Source organism: Thermobia domestica, chromosome 2 (assembly GCF_964235325.1).
Source record: "Thermobia domestica chromosome 2, izTheDome1.hap1.1, whole genome shotgun sequence".
Taxonomy (NCBI): Eukaryota; Metazoa; Arthropoda; class Insecta; order Zygentoma; family Lepismatidae; genus Thermobia; species Thermobia domestica.
Genome location: NC_137455.1, coordinates 159,469,423 through 159,494,750, shown reverse-complemented (window position 1 = coordinate 159,494,750; position 25,328 = coordinate 159,469,423). Strand labels below are relative to the sequence as shown.

General features: G+C 34.9%; 1 protein-coding gene across 5 annotated transcripts in view; it reads left to right on the top strand.

Moving 5' to 3' along the window:
- tup (LIM1_Isl and LIM2_Isl domain-containing protein tup) overlaps positions 1 to 25,328 on the top strand; it is a 371,468-nt gene that overhangs the window by 214,353 nt on the left and 131,787 nt on the right. For all 5 annotated transcript variants that reach the window (XM_081747535.1, XM_081747534.1, XM_081747543.1 and 2 more), the window contains one exon: positions 7,489 to 7,775. In XM_081747535.1, the coding sequence (XP_081603661.1) occupies positions 7,489 to 7,775 (287 nt within the window). The remainder of the gene's footprint in view (positions 1 to 7,488; positions 7,776 to 25,328) is intronic.

Here is a 25,328-nt window from a genome sequence, read left to right as displayed (position 1 = left end):
TGGGACCTGTTCACACTTGTCAAATTCATAGTTAAGCAGCCTAAGGATTGTTCTGTACAAGATTCATTGTGATTGCATCACAAATGTCAAAATTACAACATTCCGTGAACTTTCTGACTGCCCGATATATATTTTGTATTGTCCATTTTAAGCTGCAGAGCATATTCCAAAAACAGTATACTTAATGTTTAATTCAATTTCTTAATAAATGTGTCTATCATTTGAATGTATACTTTTGTAAATTTTCTCGCCACTTTGACGAGTAATCAATACGAAGCTAGTTCCGTTATATAGATAAAACGATGTAGAAAAGTTACTCATCAATGATGCAGTTAGAAATTGAGAAGTTGTGTGACTGACGTAGACGAAAGGGTTAGGGCTAGCGAGTTAGTCAATCTCCCTCCATAGACCTTCCAAACACCTGATGAGAGAGAGAAAGATGGGATGGGGAGGAAAGGGGAAATGTGAAGAGCATGGTAGATAGTTCTGATCCTGGAAGAGCACTCGCTAGACCAAAGTGATTACTTAAACCGACTAATTAGCAGCCTTAATTGGAGGCTTAATTACCACGTAATGAGTTCAGACCACGGAGTAACTCTTTCTCGTTGCAGAAGAAGCGGACTCGAGCCAAACAGAAAGGAAACTAAACACAGATAATGGTGAATAGATAGGGGATGTTATAGTTATCTCTCTGCCTGTGTGTGTGTGTGCTTCTGTTATTTTACTCAGTTTCACTCTCTTTCTGAACCTCTCTCTCACACACTTTCACTTTCAGACACAAATACATACACCACACTTAAAAGTTTTGTAACTTCTATGTTGATAGCAATAAGGGGTAGTTTTATTTTCCACCTGAGTAAGAGGCTTTCCTATCCTGAGTAAGAGGTTCTATAGATATTGCTATCAACCACTAAAATCTCAGTCACAAAGTTTCTCAATTAATCCAATTAGTATATGTTTTAAAAATATATTATTGTTATTTTTGAAATTGATTTATTTCTTCGGCTACTCCTTGAATCTTCCCTAATATGGTATTTACTTCTAGAATATCAGATAAATGAAATCAGGTTATGTCGAAACGATTTTGTTGCATCCGGAGCTTAGCTACTATGGTGGATATATTTGCCGAATTAAATGAAATCTTTCAGTTTAACGTCCCACGATTATGCCCTTCAGGTAAGGAAGACTATGATTAAAGCAAGTGAATCATGATGGAAGAATTGGTGGAATGAAAAAGTGGGAGGAAACGGGAGTATCCTAAGAAAACCCACGGACACGATGTTGTCCACCACAAACTTACTTGACCGGGTATCGAACCAGGGACCCCATGCACCAGAAGTAAGCGCTCTACCACTGAGCCACCTTGCCCCCACCATATTTACCGAATAGTATGCGTAATTGTGACATGAACAGGGACAACTGGAATAGTTATTTAGTTTTAAAAGCCGAGGTTGGGCCACCTATAATACAAAAGTTTATTCAATATAAAGAAAAAAGGAGAAACCAATGCTGTTTAATGCAAAGGGTCTTAGGAAAGACCCTGCTTAATACAAATGACTTCAGTACTTTTCGAAATCCTTGCAATATGCCTGAGATTTCATTAGATGATCGAGAGCTTGCTATATGCAAATATTCAATGACTGTTCTATAATGAAATTTGAGTTCCTTGCGTAAGAGTAAGATTGAGGAATATGTAATACGCCTACTGTTCATTGATATTGCTGCGTGGTTTAGGGGAAAAATACACATCAGGCTACCGTATGACTGGGAATGGAGTCAAATATGAAGTTTACAATAAATGTGATATTTCATATGATCTGTATAGTATATACTGGTATATGAATCCTAAGCGTTTTTTCTTTGCTAGGGGAAGGGAAGGTGATGTAGACTGAAAGTATTTTGAGAGCAAGATCCTGAGACGAATATTCGGACCCAAGAGGAACGGGAATAGGTTATGGCAGAACTACATAATTTATACAGTTTACCAAACATTGTTAGGGTCATCAAATCTAAGAGGCTCAGGTGGGCAGGTCATGTAGCCAGAATGGAAGAAAGTAGGAACGCTTTCAAAATTTTAACTGAAAGTTCAATCGGAAAATGAGCATTAGGAAGACCTGGCGCAGATGAAAGTTCATGAGAGAGCTTTTGTGAATGTGGCATTGAACCTCCGGGTCCCATAGGCCATAGAGTTAGTAGTTAGTTGAGGGAATGTTTCCATTTTCAGTAAGACAGAATATATTTTCAAATGTAAATAATTACTATCAATAGAACACTTGTCATCGTGGGAAAGACATTGACTAAAATTACTAAGTAAACAAAATATACATAACTATACGCAGGGTTATAAATAAATCCTACTTGAAGCACATCCCTGTCTCTACCTATGAGAGACATCACCTACAGGGTATAGATTCGCTTTACACCAAAGAAATACGTCAGTCGATGAGAGATATAATAAATGACTCAAGAAGAAGAGGAATGATAAACCAGACCTAATCAAAAGTAAAACTATAAGCTTTTCGATCACTAGTCGATATGAAGCCGTAGTAAAACTAGAAATGCTATTACATTCAATAATAAATAAAAATTCCTCACGAACATCGCGACAGACTAATAATTAAACAACTGATTTATTCCATGTGATGCTGTTGCGCCCTCTGGTAGATTTCTAGTTAAGTGACATTTTCAAACAGTATCACATCGCTATTCATACGGTATCTTTCTCGAATTTACTATGTTCCTACCGTATTCCATATTTGAAGGACATTTCTAAGAACAGTGTCCAGTATATGCCAGTACAGTAATGATATTGACCAACATAATGTAGAACAAATAAACGTATTGTTTTGAACATTTCCGAACATAATGTAGAACATTTTTGAACACATATTAGTAAAATTTCGCTTATTTACAAGGAATATCCATACAACGAGCAAGAATATTCATTTTGCAATATAAGGAAAATAAAACCTTTCGTAAAGTAAAAATATCTGATAATCATATCACGTATTTCAATTTCATATAAGCAAAATATCTACGCAATTGTCTTTATCCTTAACCAGCGAGAGTAACCGTACATTTAAAAAGAAGAGAAGTAAATAAAGTTTAATCTGAATGTTCGTTCAGGATAATAATAATATAGATACTGTTGAACACTGCTATTCCTTGCATTTCCAAATATTTTAGTTAATCTTATTATGGAGCATATCCATAAACTACTTTATACATGTTAGTGTTTCTTTAAAATGTTACTTAGTGTTTAAAGGGCATTTTCCGTAAAGAAAATTAAGTTAGCAGTCACTTTAATATTCTTCCCCCACGATAAACAATTTTACATACTCAGCGTAAAGCTGACTTAAAAAAGTATGTATGCTAAATGTTTTGAGTCACATTGCCCATATATTCGAGGGCATTTCCAAATGTTTTTGGGCCTGACTCCTCAAATATCGCGCCACTGATATATTATGGTGTATAATTTCATCATGGTAATGCTGTTCATAGTATATAGTGTCATCTATGGGGAAAAAATGTATTAGTTTCAACTGTTTAGTTGTGTCTGTCCGTTGAAGAGAGTCATTTGAATCAGTCACTGTGACAAAGGTGAGTCGCTGTGTTCGTATATTGCTCCAGTCCTTGCGGCTGTTATTGCCAAGGCTGCAGTGAAAATTTGTGGCTCCGATGAAATTCAACATCCACCCTACAGTCCAGATTTAACACCAATTGATATCGAAACAAAACAAAAACTTGAAGGAAGAAAATTTTCGGACGACATTGAAGATAAAGACGCCGTTAAAAGCCATTTCACTGACAAGAGTTCTATTTTTTTTTTTAAAAAAAATAGGGATACACATATTAATCAAAAGATGTGAAAAGTGTATTGACGTCAAAGGAGATCATTTTGAAAAGTAGCACCGTTGTTTTCTTTCTATCTGTTTTCAAAGTTAGTGAAGCCAGAAACATTTGGAAACGCCCTCGTAAATATCGTTTGCGCATAGGAGCTGTGGTTGATTAACTCCGTTTAACGTTTTGTTTTCGTTTGTAAAATATGATTCACACGCACACGCACACGCGCACGCACACACACACACACACACACCAAATCTTAAGAAGTAAATCAACATATTTGGCAACACTAGTAGATCTATGTGTTGATGACCATATAACTAACCTCACTTGTCATTAAAAAAAGTTACGTTTGCAATCATATCAATTGCATAAATGTTTGAGACGAGCAATTAACTGCAAGTAACGAGTGTCAATTATTGTTAATTTTAAAAGTAACCGTATTTTTTATATTATATTTGCTCCATCACTGGAACGACTGCACTTTTGTGTGTGTGTGTGGTTTAGTGAGATTTTATTAAAATATTTTAGTGTAATAGTGCTATTGTTATTATTATGAACAAAAATAAGTAAATATATATAAAAACTGCATTAGAACCTTTTAAAATTTAAGACTTAACAATAGGGAAAGCTAAGCTCGTGCGGCACGAATATATACGCATTTTTTTATTTTTATTTTTTATTTTTAAGGGATATTGTCTGTAAAAACATAAGAGAATTCATCAGAACAAAAACTTAATAAAATATATGTAAAAGAAAAAACAAAAGAAATCTTGTTCCACGAAATTTTTACTAATAAAACGATTTTTTCTCTTTTGGCTTTATCCTTAACGGAGAATAACATTTTTATTAACATTGTTTTATTTGTAGACTTCGAGTACCTTAAATTACCGTATATAGATATAAAAAATGATCACGGAACCATAATTAAGTAAAAAAAAAAAAAACTAATAAAACATGAAGTCTTATCAACAAATACATATCGACAATATTGACAATGCCATGCACTCTTCATTACATTTCTACAATTAAGTATAGTAATAGCTAACGCTGGTTGCAATAACACTGTCTTATAAAGAGGGTCGTACTCTCCACAAGCAAAATCAATTTGAAACTAATTTTCATTTGAACAAAAAAGGGGCGTCTTATAAGCCACGAAAATTTTAACATTATTATTGTATGTAGAACAGTAATTCTGCTTGGTGTGGGAGTGCTTCAAGAAGTGTCTTTTCGAGACGTTTTTATTATACTCAGTGGTGGCTCTTGAGGGAAGAAAGCTGTATATAACTTCAGAAAGCTGTATGCAAGAATTGGTACATTGGAGATAATTTTCCTTTCCTTAGCTTGAAGCAACAAAATTTATTTATTTATTTATTTTATCAATATGACTTCTCTCAAAAGCCGCCACTAATTATTCTGTAGTTTAGCTTTAGCGACTCACATAGGGGGAAAAATAGATTAGTAGCTCATGCATATGTTCTCAGAAGAGACGAGTTACCTTCTACCATATAAATGTACATATTATATATATATTTTTTAAATACGTGTAATTAAAATGCAAGATAGATTTTAAATGACGAATAGATTTTAAATGACATTTCAAATACTCTTGCAATTGTACCGGAAGTAATAGTATTCAGTTAAAATATCTCTTCTGCATACTATTGTACTAACTCAGTGCTAGTCAATCTTTTTTGACTGACGGCACACTTTACTGAACGTCTAGAGGACATTGTGACACACTTGCTTGATATTTTTATTATAAATAATAATAATATCTATTATAATAGTGAAACAGTCTGTCTCTCTCTTATTGGTGACTGGTACAGTCTGTCTCTATTTTAACTAATTATTATTAAATTCTTCATGATTTTTAAATTCTAAAATTTCGCGAAACATCTTAGGGGTCTGCGTGGCACACCACTGCATCGCGACATATTGGTTGAGAACCATTGTACTATCTAATAGAATCTTCTTTAAAAACAAATGCTGGTCATTCATCTCTTTTAAAAACCTTTTACTTCTATTCATAACTGAATGTAATCTCTCTCTCTCTCTCTCTCTTGTATGAAGAGTCCTGACTGACTAACTTATCAACCCCCAGGCCAACCCCCAAATTTTTTATTTTTTTGACAGTGCATAGAATTTGTGACTTAATGTACCACTAAGGAAGGATTTAGGCTTTTGACGAGCTAGGGGAAATGGATACCAATTATTATACTAAAATTTCCGTATCTCCGAATATTTGAAAGGTAGAGACATGAAATCTGGTATATGGACTTCCCATTTAAAACAATTATGTTTCATCTAGAAAGATAGAAAAATGGAAAAAGGAAAAGGGGTGGGGTTAGAAGTAAATCATAGTAATAAAATAACATGACCGTATCTCGAAATCATGAAATTTGATATTTACGTTTTTCACTCAAATTTATTAAAGACGTTTTAAAGCATTTTTAAAAATATTTCCCCTACAAGGTGAAAAGTCGAAAGATAAGAAGAAAGAAAGTGGGGGTTGTAATTGTTCAAATAAGATGGCCATATCTGGAAACTCCGTAAGGTAAAAAACATAAAACTTGTCATTCATAGTTTTCAAAGGCTGAAATACGAGGTGCGAGGCCGTAAGTCGTGCAAATGCGGGGGTCTGGTGGCAAAGTCCCCAGCTGGGCAAAGTCTTGTCGGATTGAAACCTGAACACTACATATATCTGTAATAATACGGTCTTTCAAATTATAATTTTCGCCGCATTCAACACACTAGTTGTCATCACACTCCTCCATATGATCATTGTCATCACATATTATTGATTGATGATCTTCGCTGGATGAATATGAAGCTATGATCGGAATTCTCTTCTTCTTCTTCTTGTTTTTCGTTTCTTGACTCTCGTTTCTTCTTTTCTGTGGTCGATTTGATGCACCTAACATTCTTCCTATTTTTCTGTAAGCTGATGTGTTCCTATGTGGTCCATTTCTCCCACAGTTGCAGTGGTTTCTCTATCTCAAGAAGGAGAGATAAGAAGGGTAGTTTACTTGATGTAGTTCTTGAACGTGAGAAACTTTATAAATTGTTTTCATTAATACATTCTTTTATGATGAAATGCGCTAGTAGAAAACAAAACCGAAGAACGTTGACTATTGTTTTCAATGAAATGTGTTCAGAAACGTTTTGACTAACCTGAAATAAAAAATTTCGTCTACTGAAGAAACGTGTGGACTTCTGTTCAGGAGAAAACACAGTGTCTAGCTACATCCGCCATGGCCCTACACTAATATTCACTCTGCAATCTGGTGGATAGTTACGAATTATGGTCGTGGTTCGTCTCACCCAGGGAGTCCGTCTCTACCGGGCTTACCTTAACGAAAATCTTTATTTAGAGCTAAAGTGTTAAAATTTCTTATGTACAATTGCCAGAATACGGTCTTCCAAAGCAAGGTAGTCGACCGAGACTGTACATTTTCATTTTTACATTAAAAATGTTTTTTTTAACTGACTTATGGGTCACCCTGTATTGTATAATTTTGTAAGTAAATTTTAATGATTCATATGTAGAAAAAAGAACGAAATAATTTCGAAAAAACAAATTATGTAAATTATTATTTGAGTAATGTCATACCTACTTATATGTGTTTTTACTTTTTTTTCTAGATTCCTCGGAGTCGGGGTCAAACAAATGCCGAGACGGTGGTCGAACGGGTTCGAAGGGTTCGTCGGACGGAAAGCCCACTCGGGTACGGACAGTGTTGAACGAGAAACAACTTCACACATTGCGGACATGCTACGCGGCGAACCCTCGGCCCGATGCGCTTATGAAGGAACAGCTAGTAGAAATGACCGGATTAAGTCCGCGAGTTATAAGGGTGTGGTTTCAGAACAAGCGATGTAAAGACAAGAAAAAAGCTCTACTAATGAAACAGCAACTACAACAAGAAAAGGTAAGACTTACAAAAAAACTCAATTTGCACTTTTTATTATTATAATTTCTTAAATAAGCTAATTTTAGCCTGTATGTGTCACAGAAATATCAATCATTAAGCGAAAAATTCAAGTTAAAAATGAATATGTTATTATCTTCCAATAATGTTAACGGTGTTGAGTAACTACTCCATTTTTATAGAACCAAAAGATCCAATATATTTCAATCAAAAATTTACTTGTACGTCTTATATCCGGAGAACTACATATAGTGTAGCCAAACCCAAACTATCACTTAACTCAGTATGATGTGCTTATTCCGTAGGAAATACGAAAATTCGATTTAGGGGTCGTTCAAAAATTTTGTGGCCCCTAATCTAAAATCTAATTAATTGGTCAAGATTGCGATCTTTTGATGTATTTTTTTGGGTCATTCCTAAAATGCTTGGCCAAGATCGCAATCTTTTGATCAATTTTTTGAATAATTCCCAAAATTCTTGCTTTCTTATCCCAACGATTTATATGGCGAAATATTGTTTTCAATTTTCTTTGAAATAAACAGGAATTTCAATGATGATTTTACTGATTTCGTCAAGTATAGTTTTACGTCCCTTATTTTTTCAAAGTGATTTTTTGCATTACATATAAATGTAAGATTACTTACATGAAATTTTATTATTAAATATTAAAATTCAATATTATTTTTATTACGTGAAGGACATTTAACTAAATTTGAGGAAAAAATCAGTAAAATAACATCATTAAAATCAAAGTTCATTTCAAAGAAAATACAAAAAATGTATAAATCAATGAGCTAAAAAGAGAAATCTAAGATAAACACAAATTTTTCTATTTAACATCATTAAGAGAACAATTTAGTTTGAATGTATTGCTGTCAAAAACACTATAATTAAGGCTATTCGATGAATTTAACAACGTATCTTTACGTTTTTCTTAAAACATAATATTTAAGAATGTAACTTTTAAGACGACTTACAAAGTGCAATATCTAACAATATTTAAAGATTGACAGTAACCTCGTCATTATTGACCAATAAGTCTGTTAAAAAAATTATTGTGACGTGATATTCTGTGGTGACTTATAGTTACTAGCATTTTATATCACTTAAAAAAATTACGTTGTGAAATGTTCATGTTATATTTTATGTTTTGTGTGTATGAGTATCATACAATGTAAATTTCAGCGACCATGTATATACTAGGTTTGACTGTTTGAACGAATAATAAATTCCATTATCTTTGAACAAATTAGTATCGGAAAGCGAATAAAATTCAAACTATTCATATACTTTGTCACTTCTAATTCAAATTTTAAATAAAACTATAACGATATTTTTAATCATATTGAATACATTTTATCCGTTACCAGATTGCCAGTGTTTGTTGTAAAATAATTTAAAACGTAAATTAATAAATTGAACATTAAACATTGTAACTTACCAGCTGATAAAGATATATATTTTGCTGACTTATCTTTTTGGTCAGGAAAGAATATTTATTTGGTCAGGCTATGTGGTTACTTTATTTGTTAAGTTTAACCAAATATTTGGTCATTTATACCCCATGTGTTTGTCATTAATAGGCCTATTTATGTTTTGTATTCTTTGGTCTGAAAATATGAATTATCAACTCTGTTATGCCAACCAAATCTTAACTGATTTGGTTTTCTTGACCAAAAAATTTAGGGACAATTATCACGTGTATAATATCTAACTGACTTCTGGTTATTCATGGGAGATAAACATGGCGTGAACAGATTCCAAAATGGATGTGGGTCGAATATTAATAATTTATATCCTTCATCTATAATTAACCCCTGAGAACACTGGCTTCGCAATCAGAAGGTCCTGGGTTCAAACAAGTTTTCAGGTTTTCCCTAAGGTTTTCCTCGACCATACCAGGCAAATACCGAGATAGTACGTGTAAAATTAGGGCCGACCGATACTTTCCTTCTCCTTTGTTAACATATCTGGGCAAATAGACCTTCGTTATGATACACATCATAACCAATAACCATCTCAGTCATTCCTGTTTTTGCGCAAGGATAGGAAGAACAAGCAGTCGTAATGTGCAAGATAATGAAAATGGCGTTCCAGCTAAATGTTATGCTAAACCACTTTTTTTTTTCCTACTAGCTACACATAAAAGCAAGAGATGGCAGCACTTGTACTCTTGTTAACCAACAATCCATGCCCATACAATATTATTTTCGTGAAGGATTATAAAACATACGTCGTTTGTTATTTGATATAAATGTCAGACACGCCGCATAAAACTTTGTTCATAGCAAAAGATTAAAATAAATGCAGATTCTCACCATCAGTTGCAAAATAGTTGTGCTATAATTGAACAGAGATGCCCGTAGATTTGAAATAGCATATTTACTAAATACAGACCTAATACTTATGATAAAATTATTTATTTCCAAGAACTAAGCCTTAGGTACTTAAACTAAATATTTGGTAAGGTATACTGCATATGCATTTAGTACGGGTACCTCTTTACGTAATTGATGCAACAGAATAAATTTGGTGTTGGGGACCAGATGATTTGATTATCAGCATTAAAAAAAAATCAACATTTTTTCAGAGATGGTTTCTTTAGATGGAAATAATATATATATATACTACATTGTTTTGTACAAAAATATTGCTAAGAGATGTACCGTTACCTCGACCAAGTTCACATTTCTTCCTTACAAACATATTTGTTCTGGTAGTGAAAATTTCAGGACAAATTTGAGTATGGTTTTCGGCAACTTAAAATAATTATGTTTTTCCCAAGACAAAATAAACGGTTATAATTTGCCCGTTTGTTCTAGAGCATGTGTTGTCAGTATGAGCCCTTGCTGGCTTGCATGCTTTCCTTACATTATTATTAGAAACTAATTCAAGACAGAAATGAATTAGAAATTTATCCGTACTCAGCAGAGGCGACGTTAGGTGTGCGCGGGCCCTAGTGCCAATAATGACCCCGCCGGGCCAGAGTAGAGGTAAAAATCGCCGAGCGCCAACATGCTACTTCTAAACATGCTCAGAATGCGGGGCACCCCTAAACGCGGGGCCTTGGGCGGCTGCCTCATTGGCCACCCCCAAACTCAGTTTCTGGTACTCAGAATAGATCCCAGAGCTCACGTTCAGAAGGCGAAACACGTGACTACTAGAGATTGAGAAACTCAAATTATTTATGTAAGAAGCATGCATTTCAGCAACCAATTGTCATACGAAATTAGAATGACCACACACGGTAATGCCTTTGGATTGTCTTCAAGGTCATCCAGTCAATCTGAATAATATTTTCCTACCGTTATAAGATGTCTTCAGCTATCTTCTTCCCGTCTATGTAATATTTATTTACCAGGGAAATACGACTATATATTTACAAAATAAAAAGAAAGAAAAGTTGCATTTCCATTGTATGGGCAATTGCGTTGCTCTGCATATTTAATATCTAATTATATGCTCTTATAAAAATAAATTAATAATTTATTCCATAAGAAAATTGCGTTTTACAGTTACGAAATTCTTTCCCATTTATGTCGGTACTATTACACAGGTAATTTTCTGAACTTCCTGCGTTGCGAAATTCCCCCGAGAATTCTCATCACATTACGTTGTGCTGTTGTGTGTACTATACTGTAATTCTGTATGCGATTCAAAAACATCAATTTACCTCTGTCTTTTTCCTCTTTAATATGTACGTATGTACGTAGGAGCATACTCATTACTATCTTTGAGTTAAAATGCAATGGAAAAATTCATTAAATTGATTCCATTAGACGATATAGGCTGACAATTTGGCGAGAGCAGAAACTTCAATTACAGTAACTACGTACTTACTATTACTAGATCCCTACTATTCGGGCAATGGAGCAGACTATAGAGCATTTAATATTATTCGAATATTTTTCTGCTGTTATTCGAACATTCAAATATTTGTTTCCAATGTTCAATAACTATGTGGATAATTAATCGAATAACAAGTATTCGAAGAATCTGTTATTCGGATAGATTATTCTAACTTTAACAGCGTTAGTACCAGTGGCGGATCTAGAAGTTAAAAACTGGGTCTATGGAAACCGGAACTCAGACTATGATAGGTATATCATGAATTTACTATAAACTTTCAAAAATAACTTAAATTATGTTTGTCACTCAAAAATGGGGGAGGTTGGCTAGGCCCCTCCCCCCCGGGATAGATCCGCCACTGACCAGTACTGACTACATTGTCTCCAGTATATGTTTAATTTTTCAATAGATGTGCAGTTTGTATATAAAGGATGCCGCCCGCATTCTACGTGTGGTGGCTAGTGCCATAAATAAGTCGTCCTTTGCGAGAACTTGTGGAAAACACCCCCGATAACAAAATGTTCAACCAGAACCCTCATTTCCAGCATTTGACAGCCGCTCGTCAGATCCAAGTGAACACTTAAAGTTCATTCAACGAACCTTCTGATCCTAATGTAAACATTGCCGAATTGTATTACTCCGCCAGTCATCGGATGATTGGCTATCGGTCACCGCTTCTTTCGAGAAGCACGTGCTTGTACCCTGTCTGCGTTTTGCATATTCCCCGCACGCAGCCATATTGTAAACTGTGATTCGCGCATAAGGTGGGCCAAACCCAGTTTCTACGCATGAGTATTCTCTTTTATTGCATTAATTCAATTTAGTTCTTAGATACAGTGTTGTTTCTTTTATTTCACTGTAAGTAAATTGTATTTCTGGTAATGAGCCTTATAAGCAACAATAACATTGAAAAACAGCTTACTTGACAAGGGACTATTTTCTTCTGCCGCATGGACGCGGCAAGGTTCTTTAACCAATAAAATGAAACAATCACCACGTGTATTTGTTTACATGAGGTACTGAACGTTCCTTGAATGAACTTTAGTTACCACAGTTCCAAATGCTGTCCTTTCTGTCAGTGATTAGAAGATTGCTCTTCAACATATATAGTTTTCTTTATATATATCAATCATACTCGACTGTAGTAAAATGTGAGGGAGGGCCTGAGACATACTGGATGTTGAGACATTGCAACCCTGCAAATGCGGAGGGAGGAAGAGATACTGTTGTAAAATCCAGCAGGGAAAGTTCAAACAATTTGCCGAACTGTACATCAGTTGAAGAAATAAACTTTAGGTACTGGATGAAGAAAATATGGAGCCTTTTCTCCTCATCGAGCTAGGGTTTCCCTCTAGACGAAGCGAGACAGAGCATTTTCATACAAGCAAACACTATTCGAGACGAGATCTTCATTTTAACACTTTCGTAGTGTACCCGATGAGGCAAGAAACAAGGTTTTCTCTTCTCGTAGGTATCGTCAATTTTATAGAAGTCTAGTCTTGCCTCAATCCTTGTCCCGTCTCAATTGTCGAACAGTTTTTTTCGTATCGCTTCGAAGATTTCTCCGCTCGACTATACCTAAATTTATGTACTTGACTTTTCTAAGTAATTTTGACAGATTTTCGTACTTAGTAATAGGAAATTCAAATGTTATATAGGAATAACTGTTGAATAATTAGTATTAATATTAAAACATATATATCATGAAGGTTCCTACATTAATGGTCATATATATGGAGAGAGGTCCTCATCTATTATTATGCTTATTATCCTATATTTTTTGTGGTAAACAATTAAATTTACTAACCAACTGTAAGACTCCTTATAATGCTATTTTGCAATTATTTTATAACCATTTATACCTATCTTCTACATATTGTCTCTTATTCGTCACGCGCATATTATCTGCTATCTGTAATGCAAGTATTCATTATCCGGATATAATTCAGGATGTTACCCGTTACTGTCATACGAATATTATTTGTTACCGGATTATCCGCTTCTTCGAAAACAGATACCGAATAATTTGCTATTCGGCTATCTTGTCCATCTCTATCATATCCGAACGAACGTTCGTAGGAGTCGTTTACAGCACATGACTAATAGCAACTTATTTTAACAAGCCAAATTTTCAGAGTAGGGCCTATATGTGAAATACAAAGATACTACAGAGGAGTCATCTAAGGATGGTCCCTGAAGTTTCTTGCCAAGTGCGGAGGAAAAATGGATCCCGTACTTTTGTTACCAACCATTGTCACTCTGTTTTACACCGTTTAAGAAAACTGCCATAATAGATGCACGGGAAAAGCCTTGACACGTGAACAGTGGCAACGCCGATGCTAGCTGTCAGAGACCTTCTCTTGCTGACTCCTCTGTAACTTATGGGAAAAGCTTTGTCTTGTCTCGTATTTCGTCACGAAATTTCTGTCTCGTCTCATCTCTTGGGCAACCCTGAAAGGTTGAGAGGGTAGTTTCATTTTTTTCATGTCTTACTGTACCACTGACTCCTGGCACAGATTTTTGTTGTATTGACTGACATCATAAATAGCAATTGGGCATCTACTAGAATGAAGGAGTGAAACGCCGGCCTAGAAAGCCAGATGAGGTGGCGATCGGAACCAAAGTGTGGACCAAATATAGTAATTCAACTAAAAGCTGTTAGATTTTTTTAAATTAAATATTTGCCAAAATCTTACAACACAAAAGCAATCTCTTATTTCCCCCTTATTTCTTGTCTTGTCTTTCCGCAACACTGCTGTATGAAATGCCTTCTCCTTTCCTCGTTTGCAACTTTGTGCGTCCTGTCTGGTTCTCTCCTTTTTATTTCCACTCCCCTTCTCTTCGTATCCAGCGGTCTTTTCCTTTTTTGTATAGCTTTTCTTTTTTGCTTTCTTGCCCCTCCCACCTCCTCTCTCTTTCTCTCTACACACATACACACACACGTATATATACAGCCCCCGTAGGTCACACCCACTGCACGATGCCAGCGCTTGATAAAGTGAGCGTCGAGCAGTTGAGCGCGAGGGGAAGGAAAGCATAGGATAGGGTCTTCCACACCATTACACCACCAACGAGGACTGGGCCTCTGATGGCAACAAGATCTGGTTGGCTGCTCGGAATGACGGCGCTTTCGGATGAGGAAAAAATGATCTTATGGCTAGGGGGATCAAGAAAGAATCAAGAGAGAAAGAGAAAAAAAATACATTCTTATAGGTTGGAGGAAGAGGTAGTTTGGTGTTGATGGTGGCCAGTGTTGCCAGATAAAACAAAAATGGAATTTAAATTATCCCGCCCCCTTTTTATGTTTTTCCTCATCTTGCACTGGCTTACATTTTTTTTTCTTTATCGCTTGAAATTAATACTCCTGATATAGATTTGCTCCTGCTTAAGTAGATCAAATAAAGCCAGAACGAAGGTCCAAACGTAAAAAATATGTGAAAATGAAGCAAATTACCCCTTAATTTATTTATATAGACCCTAGCTTTCCATATTATCTGGAATCAATCAATTAACTTATAATTTTGCTAGACATAAATTAGTCAAGAGGAGCATAAGAAAAACACTATTTTTTTCTATGTAAGCAGCAGTACACTGCAAAAAATACAGAAACTACTTTTAGACACAGTAGGACACTGTATACATTACCGACACTCTTTAAACACCTCCAGATGACACATATTTACCTTATAAATACTGTATTGTCCAAGTATGTCAGAGGTGTATGCACAAAATGTGCAAAGTGTATGTCATCACTTTGTTTTCGAACTGTTTGCCGAGAAGAAGTGTTTTAAATATGTCATACTAGATACTAGTTTTAGAGAAATAACGCTTTCGGACATGCGAAGCACACTTTATAAACACTATTTCATCAATTTTCCCCCTCAACATCTGTACTCAAAATGTTTCAATAATGTTTTTACTTTTTACAGTGTAATAACGAAAGTAGAGTAGATGGATGAGGGTTGGCCTAACAGGCAATGATGATTTGAAGTGGAGATCTGGGGGTAAAATCCCCCCTTAGGTTTACCCAACCCTCCGGAGGCATTTCTCGTCCTCGTCCTCAACCTGGATTAGAAATACTACTGTCACCCCTAGTTTATTCAAATTCTTCCCCGAGGAAAGATCTTCCGAAAACATTACATAGCACGATACTGGCACATGATTGGTGCACCTTTCCTATAGTGTCCTTGCATTACAATTGAGTTCCTTATGTACTCTTTTATAAAAGTATAGCTCGATTGCTTTTCGGCTTCAGAATATCCGCTGAATTGCTTGGAAATGTAACTACAAATCGTCGAAGTTGCAGAATAAAAGTTTATTACATCGTAGAATTCCATACGAGGCAAAGGCTATATCATCTCGGAAAGTTTCCGTTTCTATTGAGAGAGCTTAGTCCTGTCTCTTATCTCGTTATGAAAGTTATGTCGTTCTCGTCCTGCATATTTACTCCTATTTGGATACAAGTCATATGAGTGGACGAGTCAAGATGCTATGATCGTCAATCATCAATGTATTTGACTTCCGTGATACGATTTTTCATCTGATGCAGTATATTGATTTATACAGTTCATCTTAATATATATATATATATATATATATATATATATATATATATATATATATATATATATATATATATATATATATATATACAGAATTTTCAAGGTCTAGTGATTAAAAAAAACTGAAAACACTTCTTTCTTGAACATAAATCTGGTAATCAAAGTTTTATTGCCAATGATTGCTCGGGAAGGTCAAGCAAACCACTCTGAATGATGCATGTAGAAAAATGTCACCTTTAGTTGTCAAAAAAATCTTTGTGTTACAAAGAAATGTGTGTTCAAAGCACTGCTGGATTACTTCGTTATAGATAGTATGTAGGTATTATCTTCAGTACATTGAATTGTTTAAAATGTATAAATATCTACTAAAATCACAAATACTGTAAACAGGCCATGCGAAACCGACTCTGTAGTAATGGTGAGCAGTGATGTAATACTAAAACTTTTGATAAATATATGCTCGATAGTTTCCAAAAAATATAACGTATCTATATCCCACTCGGATAAGTTCATCGTTCGCAAATTTAAGGTCAGTATACGCTGGACTACAAAAGTTTTAGGTATGTGTACGTTGTATACGCCCCATCACATCCCCGATAGTGATTTAGTCGATAATAATTGTTTAGTCAAAATAAAGAATTCCAGTAATGATTTTGACATATTTATGTTGTGTATTTGTTATTGTTTATTTGCTTAGTTGTTGTCTTATTATTTGGAATTTAGTATAAAGGAAAGAAATGTGCAATTCCCATAGCATTTTTGGGCACAATAGTTAAGTACATTGCTTTTCTTGAAAATTGTAACATTTCAAAAAAGAAACATTAACTGGAATGGAAATTGTACGATAGATTTGTTACAAAACTATTCAGAAATGGTTACAATTTTAGAACTGTATACCGGTACTAGCCCTACTTCAAACCTTGGTAAATCAGTATGGTATGAAGCCTGCCACGTAATGCACTCAGACCATCGTTGCGTTGAAGCAAACAGTCGTTGAATATGTTCCTGAATAGTGTTGTTGTACGTGAGAGAGAGAAACACCTTCTAAATTCGTGACAAGACGAGAAACATCAAACGAAGACGGGAATCGAGACGAGATGAGACAAGAAATTTCACAAGTCTTATAGGCAGCACTAGTTCACCCAAGTCTTAGATCTTTTGCTATTAGATGATTCATAGTATGAAAACTATATAGGCTATACATGAAGTGATTGTACGAACAGAATGAAGAGCATCTATTAACATTTAAAGGCACGGAAGCCATTACGCAATATGCTCCAATGTTTAAATGTTGTTATGGAATCCTTTGCAGACCTCTTATAACGCGGAAGGATTCTGATAATTTCTAGATCCAATTAAGAAAAAAAATAATCAGGGTATCCATTTACAAAAACGAGACGATAAAAAAATTATTCCGAGAATCTAGACGAGACGAAACTTCTACAAAATTTACGAGACGAGACGAGAAGTGTTATTTCGTGAGCAATACTAAGTGCCATCCGCATGATATCGACATCTATATCTTACTATATCAACACCATCTCCCGGAGGATAATAACGGATAAGAGACCAACTAACGAAATCCCGTACGTGTTCGACTGGCTACATATCAGGTGACCGTGTAAGCTAGGGGACAGCGGAACCTTTCGCTTCTCAAAAAAAGTTTGCACGTTCAAGGACACACATGGTTAGATACTGTCCTACGGAAATATGATGTCCGAAGCTCTCTGAAAGAAAGCTAGAAATATCGGCCTGTATTAATAGACTGATTTACATCGTTTGACAGCTGCACGACTATATAGGACGGTGACGATACCTTCAATTTAAACTGGGATCTAAATCACTGGGAGATTTAATCTGGGATAAAAGTGTAGTGAAACTAGAAGCTCATTCTACTTGCGGATGGCATATTTCTAAACAGCACACTATCAGTAGTGCGACGAGTTGAGAGTTGGTGCAAGAAAAATTGCAAGGTGAATGACGAGATGGAATTCCTGAACATGTAAGTTTAAAGATTCTTTATCTCTCAACCTTTTAGTGGACGATCTAGTCCGGTGCCGTTGTGTCCTAGGCCCAACATTTTTTTACCTTCTAGATCCACCGCTAAAATCTTTTACAGGACTTCGCAGTATTTTTTTTTTAACATGTTGAAGCAAGTTTTTAGCTTCGAACGACATCAGATAACAAAACGCGACCAAATAGAATAGTAGGCGATCATTTTATTCTTGTTACCTTAAGTAACACAACAGATATATACGACTACTTCTACAGTGGCATCCAGTCGCCTAATACCGAATCGATATGTTCCGATCTTCTGCAATATTTTTCTAAAGTTCGGTAGTAGTACTGTTAAATTTCGAATAAATAATTCTTCGAATATTCGAATAACAAAAAACGAACAGTTACTCGAATTATGAATATAGACTACTAATTATTCGAATAAATGTACGAATATTGAAAATGAATATGTGAGTAACAAGAGCAAAAATTATGTGAATAACTTTAACAGAACTAATTGATACTGGGAGACTTTTCCTTCTTATGCAGATGCTTTGAAAATGTCACCATGTTTTCATAATTAATAAAATAGTCATAACACATAATTGCTACTAGATTTATAATATAGCTACATTGGAATTACTTTAACTGTGACTTTCAATAAATTTTCGTAGGTTGCTCAACACTGAAAAAAGACATTTTTTAGAAACGACCTTTGGTCATTGTGTAACATTAAAAAAAATCCTAGTGTTGTGTCAGTGATCAAAAAGTTTCTAGAATGTACCTTAACTGTGGTTAATAGGAACTATTTTAAGTGTGTTTAAAATGTACACTCATGTTCAAAATGATTGTCGCATATCTATAACTGTCTTCTTGTTTAAGAATATAATTTGATAATGATTTTGCAGGGTACTTTGAATACTGATACTTTGTTTATAATCGGGAAATGCATATTTGTGGTAAATTTCATAGGGAAAAAAAATATAAATAGAATGAGTAAAACAAAATGTTGCTAAATGGACAAGAAAGTTTTATTTTCATTTTATTGTTCTTATTTACTGCTCTTTAGTCATGAAATTTGTCACATACATGTCTTTGCCGATTATACACATACTAACATTATAAGAAATACCGGGCGAATTCGTTATCAAATTATATTCCTACATCATCATATTTATAGACATGCGACAATAATTTTGGACATGAGTGTACCTGACCTAATGTGCCCAATGAGTATACAAGAAGACTTGTAAAGTAGGTAATTGGTAAAGTATCAAGTGTCCAAACACTGGAAAAAGACATTTCTGTGTCCGCATATACTCATTGGACACATCAGAAATTCAGGTTCATTTTGAACATTAGTAAGAACACTGTTGATATACATTCTAGACTTTTTTTTAAATTTATTTATTTATTTATTTTACATTCACTGATATAGCCTAACACTTCAGGACATTTTTGGGCATGTTAAAACAATGACCAGAAATTATTTCAATAAAAAAAAAGAAAGAAAGAAAAAGAAATTTACATCATTTATTTTTAAAAAATGACACCAAAGCTTCGTTTCGCTATTATCCTAATACGCTATAAATCTGTATAGTATAGGTGTAAATAGGCTCCGTGACTTCACAGGTTTTAAGAGCGGAAATCGTGGATCACATCCTGTAAAAGATTCTGAGTATTACATTTCATAACTAAACAGTTAAGAAAAACGGGTGAAAAATTCAAGGAGTCACTCATTTGCTAATTTAATGCAAGTGCTACTTTAACCAACAGTTATATTAAGATGATTTTAACGGTATATATATAACACTTTTTTAAAGAAAAAGTTCTAATTTTATTCTTAGGGGGAAAGCCTCAGATTTAAAAAGACAGAACGAAAGAAATCCAAAAAGGAAAAAATTGCAAGTGAAGAAAAAAAACTACTGCATTTTGCAACACTGAAGATAAGAGAGTGCGTTTGTAAGGAAGGGGCAGGTCGAAAGAATAAAATATGGAGTAAAAGAGGCTTATAAAAATACGCGCAAAGGAAAGAGTCTGCCTTGCTTTCAAGGGAGCTTTCCTTATCTTCTTTTTTTCACTTTTTTTAAAGTAAAAAAAGGTAAAACCTTCCCCCTCATTTTTCCCTTGAGTAGACAGATAAAAAGGAGTAAAAGTAAAGAGGATGATAGAAGAACGAAGAGGGAAGAAAGGTGGATTGGGAAAATTACAGGGGGAAGTGCAGAAAATGTTTTTTAAACTTAAAAGTTTTCCCTTTTTTTTTATTATTTTTCTCGAAAATTCCGTATTCTCTTTTTTTTCTTTCTATCAAGCTTAGTGCATCGTTCGTGTGCGTGGATGAGGGTTTGATTCCCGGATACGAACGTGGAATTTTTTTTTGTTCAGCTGTAATCCAGCTTCCCTGGATATGAAAGTGTGTGATGGGGAAGAGTTAGTTATGTGTGTAACACCGAGGTTAATAAGAAGCGCACCTACTATTAACGTGGGCTTCGAACTACGACGGAGACTTGTTTGTTGGTGCACAGACTATCATATAAGATTATATATATATATATATATATATATATATATATATATAAAATATAAAATATGGGTTTGAAGCCCATGTTAATAGTAGGTTCTCTCCTTATTAACCTCGTTGTTGCATAAAGATGTAAAACACAAAGAACTCAAAACTCAAGCAATTGGAGAGAGAACTCATCAACTGAGACGTAAAGAAGCCACAGGCAAGAGTGTAGGAAAACCAGTGTGCTGATCTGATCTCATCCTGTTGCATGTGTGCTATCTGTACTCTCATATTCCTTCTTCGGATAACTCAATGATAGATCTAATAAACTTATAATAAGATTCTAAAGTAAAATAAAATCAACCGCTTTTCTTAAGACATTGCACGAAGTATCCCTGGAAGCAGGGTACAAAGGATTAGACCCTGTTCGATAATTCAAGAGCGAAATGTTCAGTTTAAAGCAAAATGCACACAGGACATGACTCAAAAACTATTTGAATTACTTCGCTTTAATTATTGGTATAGATTTATAATTTATTGACCCATACACATCGCCATTAAAATACATAGTCCTTGGAATTTAAAAAAATTAACCGTATCCATAATTATTATTATTCCTCTTTCAATACAAGTAGTGCCACGAGTATAGAGCTGTAGAGTCTAAGATTCCCTTCTGGTAGTCTTTATTGTGTGATCCTGTTCAGTTCACTAGTAACAGCTGGTGGATGTCAGAAATGGAGCCAAAGGTCAACACTTTGTTATTTAACCTTGAGAAACAAAGAAGTCTGCTGAAGCTAGGTCGGGAAAATAAGTGGGAAGTGCCAATCAGCAGGTTTGGTCGGTAAAGGTTTTCTGCAGCCGAAAAAAACGCGCCTTGAGAAGTTACGCGTAAAGATGATGTTGATGTCTTCCTCGACTGGAGCAGTATGGGTTACAGAAATGCCATACCTGAGGGACACACCATCACAGGAGCATTTACAAAAATCTTATGGCTCGGTTATTGAAGAGACTTCGATGTGTGAAACCGGAAGTTCTTGGTTCCCACGAGCGACTCCTCCTCCATGACAACGCACCTTGTTACAAGACGATTCTTGTTGAGCAATTTTTGGCCAAGAAACAAGTTGCCTGCATCAACCATCCCCCTTATCCTCCCGACATAGCCTCAGCAGAATTCTTCTGTTCCGCAATGTTAAATCCAAATTAAAGAGGCAGAAGTTTGACTATCACCAGGGAACTGAACAAGGTCACACAACAAGACCTCCAGAAAGGGATCTCTCAGCTCGACACCCGTGCTACCACATATATTGAAAGAGGAGGGATTATGTGGAACAATAACATGTATTAATAGTTATTCTGTCTCTTATTTCCTTTCTATGCCATCAGTCTCGAAACTTGAACTGTGTACAATACAGATTTTACTCTTCCCTGGATAGTATAAATTAAAATTGAAGTTTTATGTACCGAAATAGATCATCAACGAATTCTAGTACAAATGAAGCCTAAAAAAAGCAGCTATTTCACTGAACAGATAACAAAATTAAACAAATTTAAAATCACATGTCAAAATGATCTAAACGTAGTAGGCGTACATGAAGTCACTAGTCAAGTTATATGTGAACAACGAGGATAATCGGTTGTTTTAGTTCTGCTAATCGAGTGGGATATTGTGCATATATGGTGCATTAAATTTTTGACGTTGAGGTGATAGAGGCAACAAAAATGTAATATGGCTAGTATATTCTTGTCTAAACATAAAACACCAAATTTCGTGTTTTATTGTATTTTAAATGTATTTCATAATGCATCAAAAAAAAAAATGTATGGAATAGATAGATATAGTTATCTTGCCCCTGATTATTATCAACTTGTTAAAATTTTGGTTCTTTCATCTGTCATACAGGAGCCCTGACCAATAGGGTTCGTGTGTGGCAGAGTTGAAGGAACCAAATGCATAGGTAAAAGACGCACTGGCACTCGAAAACAAATTTAACCTTGCCGATATTCATATTTCAAGGCAAACATGTTTTTCAGTGAATTGATATGAAATGTTTCAGTTTTACGACCCAGGGTTATGCAGGCTAAGCTAAAGGAGACGGTGATGATGAGAAATGCAGGAAATGGTGGAATGAATAAACTGGGAGAATCCCGAGAAACTCCACGGATATGGTGTTCCACCACAAAGTCCACTTGGCGCGAGCTAGGATCGAACTAGGGATTGCACGCACCAAAGGTGATTGCTCTACCACTGAGTCACCCACCGCGCTTCCCCCATGCTTCTTAAATATCTAAGCTAAAACTTTTCATAGTCATTCCTTATATCGAGTAAATTTACTCGCACTCGAATTTGTATCGCTTCAACCAGGTATCAACAATATATCTGTGTAGTAAAACAAAAATAATCTCGAAACGTAAATGTTTTTTGAATCAAATACAGATTTCTGTGTATTTTATTCAAATGATAATTACGCGATCTTTCACGTGTAAAATATAGATAATATATTTTGCCCTATGGTGATTGTAATACCTAGTATTGTCCACAAGACGATAAATAAGATTTTCTCTTTGTACATTTTTTTTTTTTTTTGGTAGAAATCTCGTTTCGTCTCGATCCTTGAAATATTATTTTTCGTTTCGTCTCTATTCTCGGAAAGTTTTTTCTCGTCTCGCTTTGTAAATTTATGTACAAAATTTATACTCTGGTTCTTCTTTTAATTTCGTCTAGAAGTTCATCAGAATTCTTCCGCGTCACGAGAGAACCACAATGTGTGTGCTATAAAACATTTAAACCATATTTATCCTATTATTCGAGTATATTGTGTAATGATTTGCATATCTTTAAATGTTGATAAATGCTCTTCATTATGATCGTTTAATCATTTTAGCAATTTATAGTTCTTTATACTATCATATGCATCGTAATTTTTGATAGCATATTTATGTATTTGACACACTAAAACAGTTTTTGATATGTAAAACTGTGTGAACTATGGTTTTCCACAAGATTCGAGAAATTTCTTTCTTGTCTCGAAACCGATGAGAATTGTCACGTTTTTCATCCCGTTTGGAATTTGAAAACTTGGAACGTTAGCAGCGTCAGAAGTTGAAGCGAATAAATTGATTATATTATTATTATTATTATTATTATTATTATTATTATTATTATTATTATTATTATTATTATTATTATTATTATTATTATTATTATTATTATTATTAATAATAATAATAATAATAATAATAATAATAATAATAATAATAATAATTAATAATAATAATAGTTGTTTTCCTTCCATTTTGTTTATATCTCCTTTCGTATGTGTCAAAGCTCGAGCAAAGGGAGGGAAAGGGTTGTATGTCTGACCTAGAGGCAAGAAGCGTGTGAAACTGTTTTGTCAACAACTTGGCATTGTCTTCCCTCTCTGCTAGTGTTGTTTTTTATTCCTTCTCCTTGCCATTGCATGCCAGATCTATCTGCGTCACGTCTTGTGTTGAGCGAGCGTTGCGCAGTCGCCGTAGTATTATCCGATGAAATTTTAATTCGCGTTCGCCAGAGACAGGTCCGCCATGTGCCAGCCTCAATGGAAAGAGTCGACAGTACGACTTTAAAATGCCGTTAACACTTCGTCTTTCTGAAACGACTCCATCTTGACTACTGACTACTGGGTCTTGGTTGTGTTTGCTTCTGAAATGACTAACAACAAACGTATTGGTGGCGAGGTTTTATAGAGTGATTGTTAACTAATAATATTGCTTTGAGGTCAATATGCATTTGTATTATGAATGTATTAATTGTATTAGTATAAATTAATTAGACTTCTAGAATTTTACTTTAGAAACGTACTGTGTTAAAGTATTGTATATAATGTTTAATATTCAATTTAATTCCTGAGCAATTACTATCTATATTTTTTTTCTAATTAGGCGTGCACCCAGGCCTGTAGCCAGCCCAAAAATGTAGGGGGGGGGCTGAAGTTAGGGGGGCCCGATCCAACCATATGATAGTTCATCACCATATTATATAGTTCTTTTGCAAGCCTACTGTAAAAATTTTTGGGGGCTAGCAAAAATTTAGGGGGCCCGACCCCCCTGGATACGGGCCTTCGTGCACTCTTGTCCCTTTCTCTATGATTTTTCTTCTAATTTTTCGTCATTATCTTATTCTCTTTTCATCGTATATGAAATGGTTGGCGGATATGCTCGTGTTATTGCCAGCTTCTCTCGGGGTCGCTGGTGAGACGAAACACAGCTCTTCCAATAGAAACAATTACATTTTGCGAGACGAGACAGGGCTCTTCCAATAGAAACAGCTACATTTTTCGAGACAGAGATATTCCAATAGAAACAGTTACACTTTGCGGTATGAGACAGACCTCTTTCAATAGCAACAGTTACACTTTCTTAGACGAGACAGCTCTTCCAATAGAAACAGCTACACTACACTACTACACTTATCCACGGGAAGAATTTGATTATTTCAGCAAACAGTGTTCAGATAATTGTATTTATTTATTCCAGATTTATCCGAAAATGACTTAAGATAGCAAAATTACTCGAGAATCTGCTTCTTATTCAGATTTCTACTCTTTTTCCTCCCTTTACTTTTTTCCTTTTTTAAAGAAAGAAAAGTAAGATTATTTT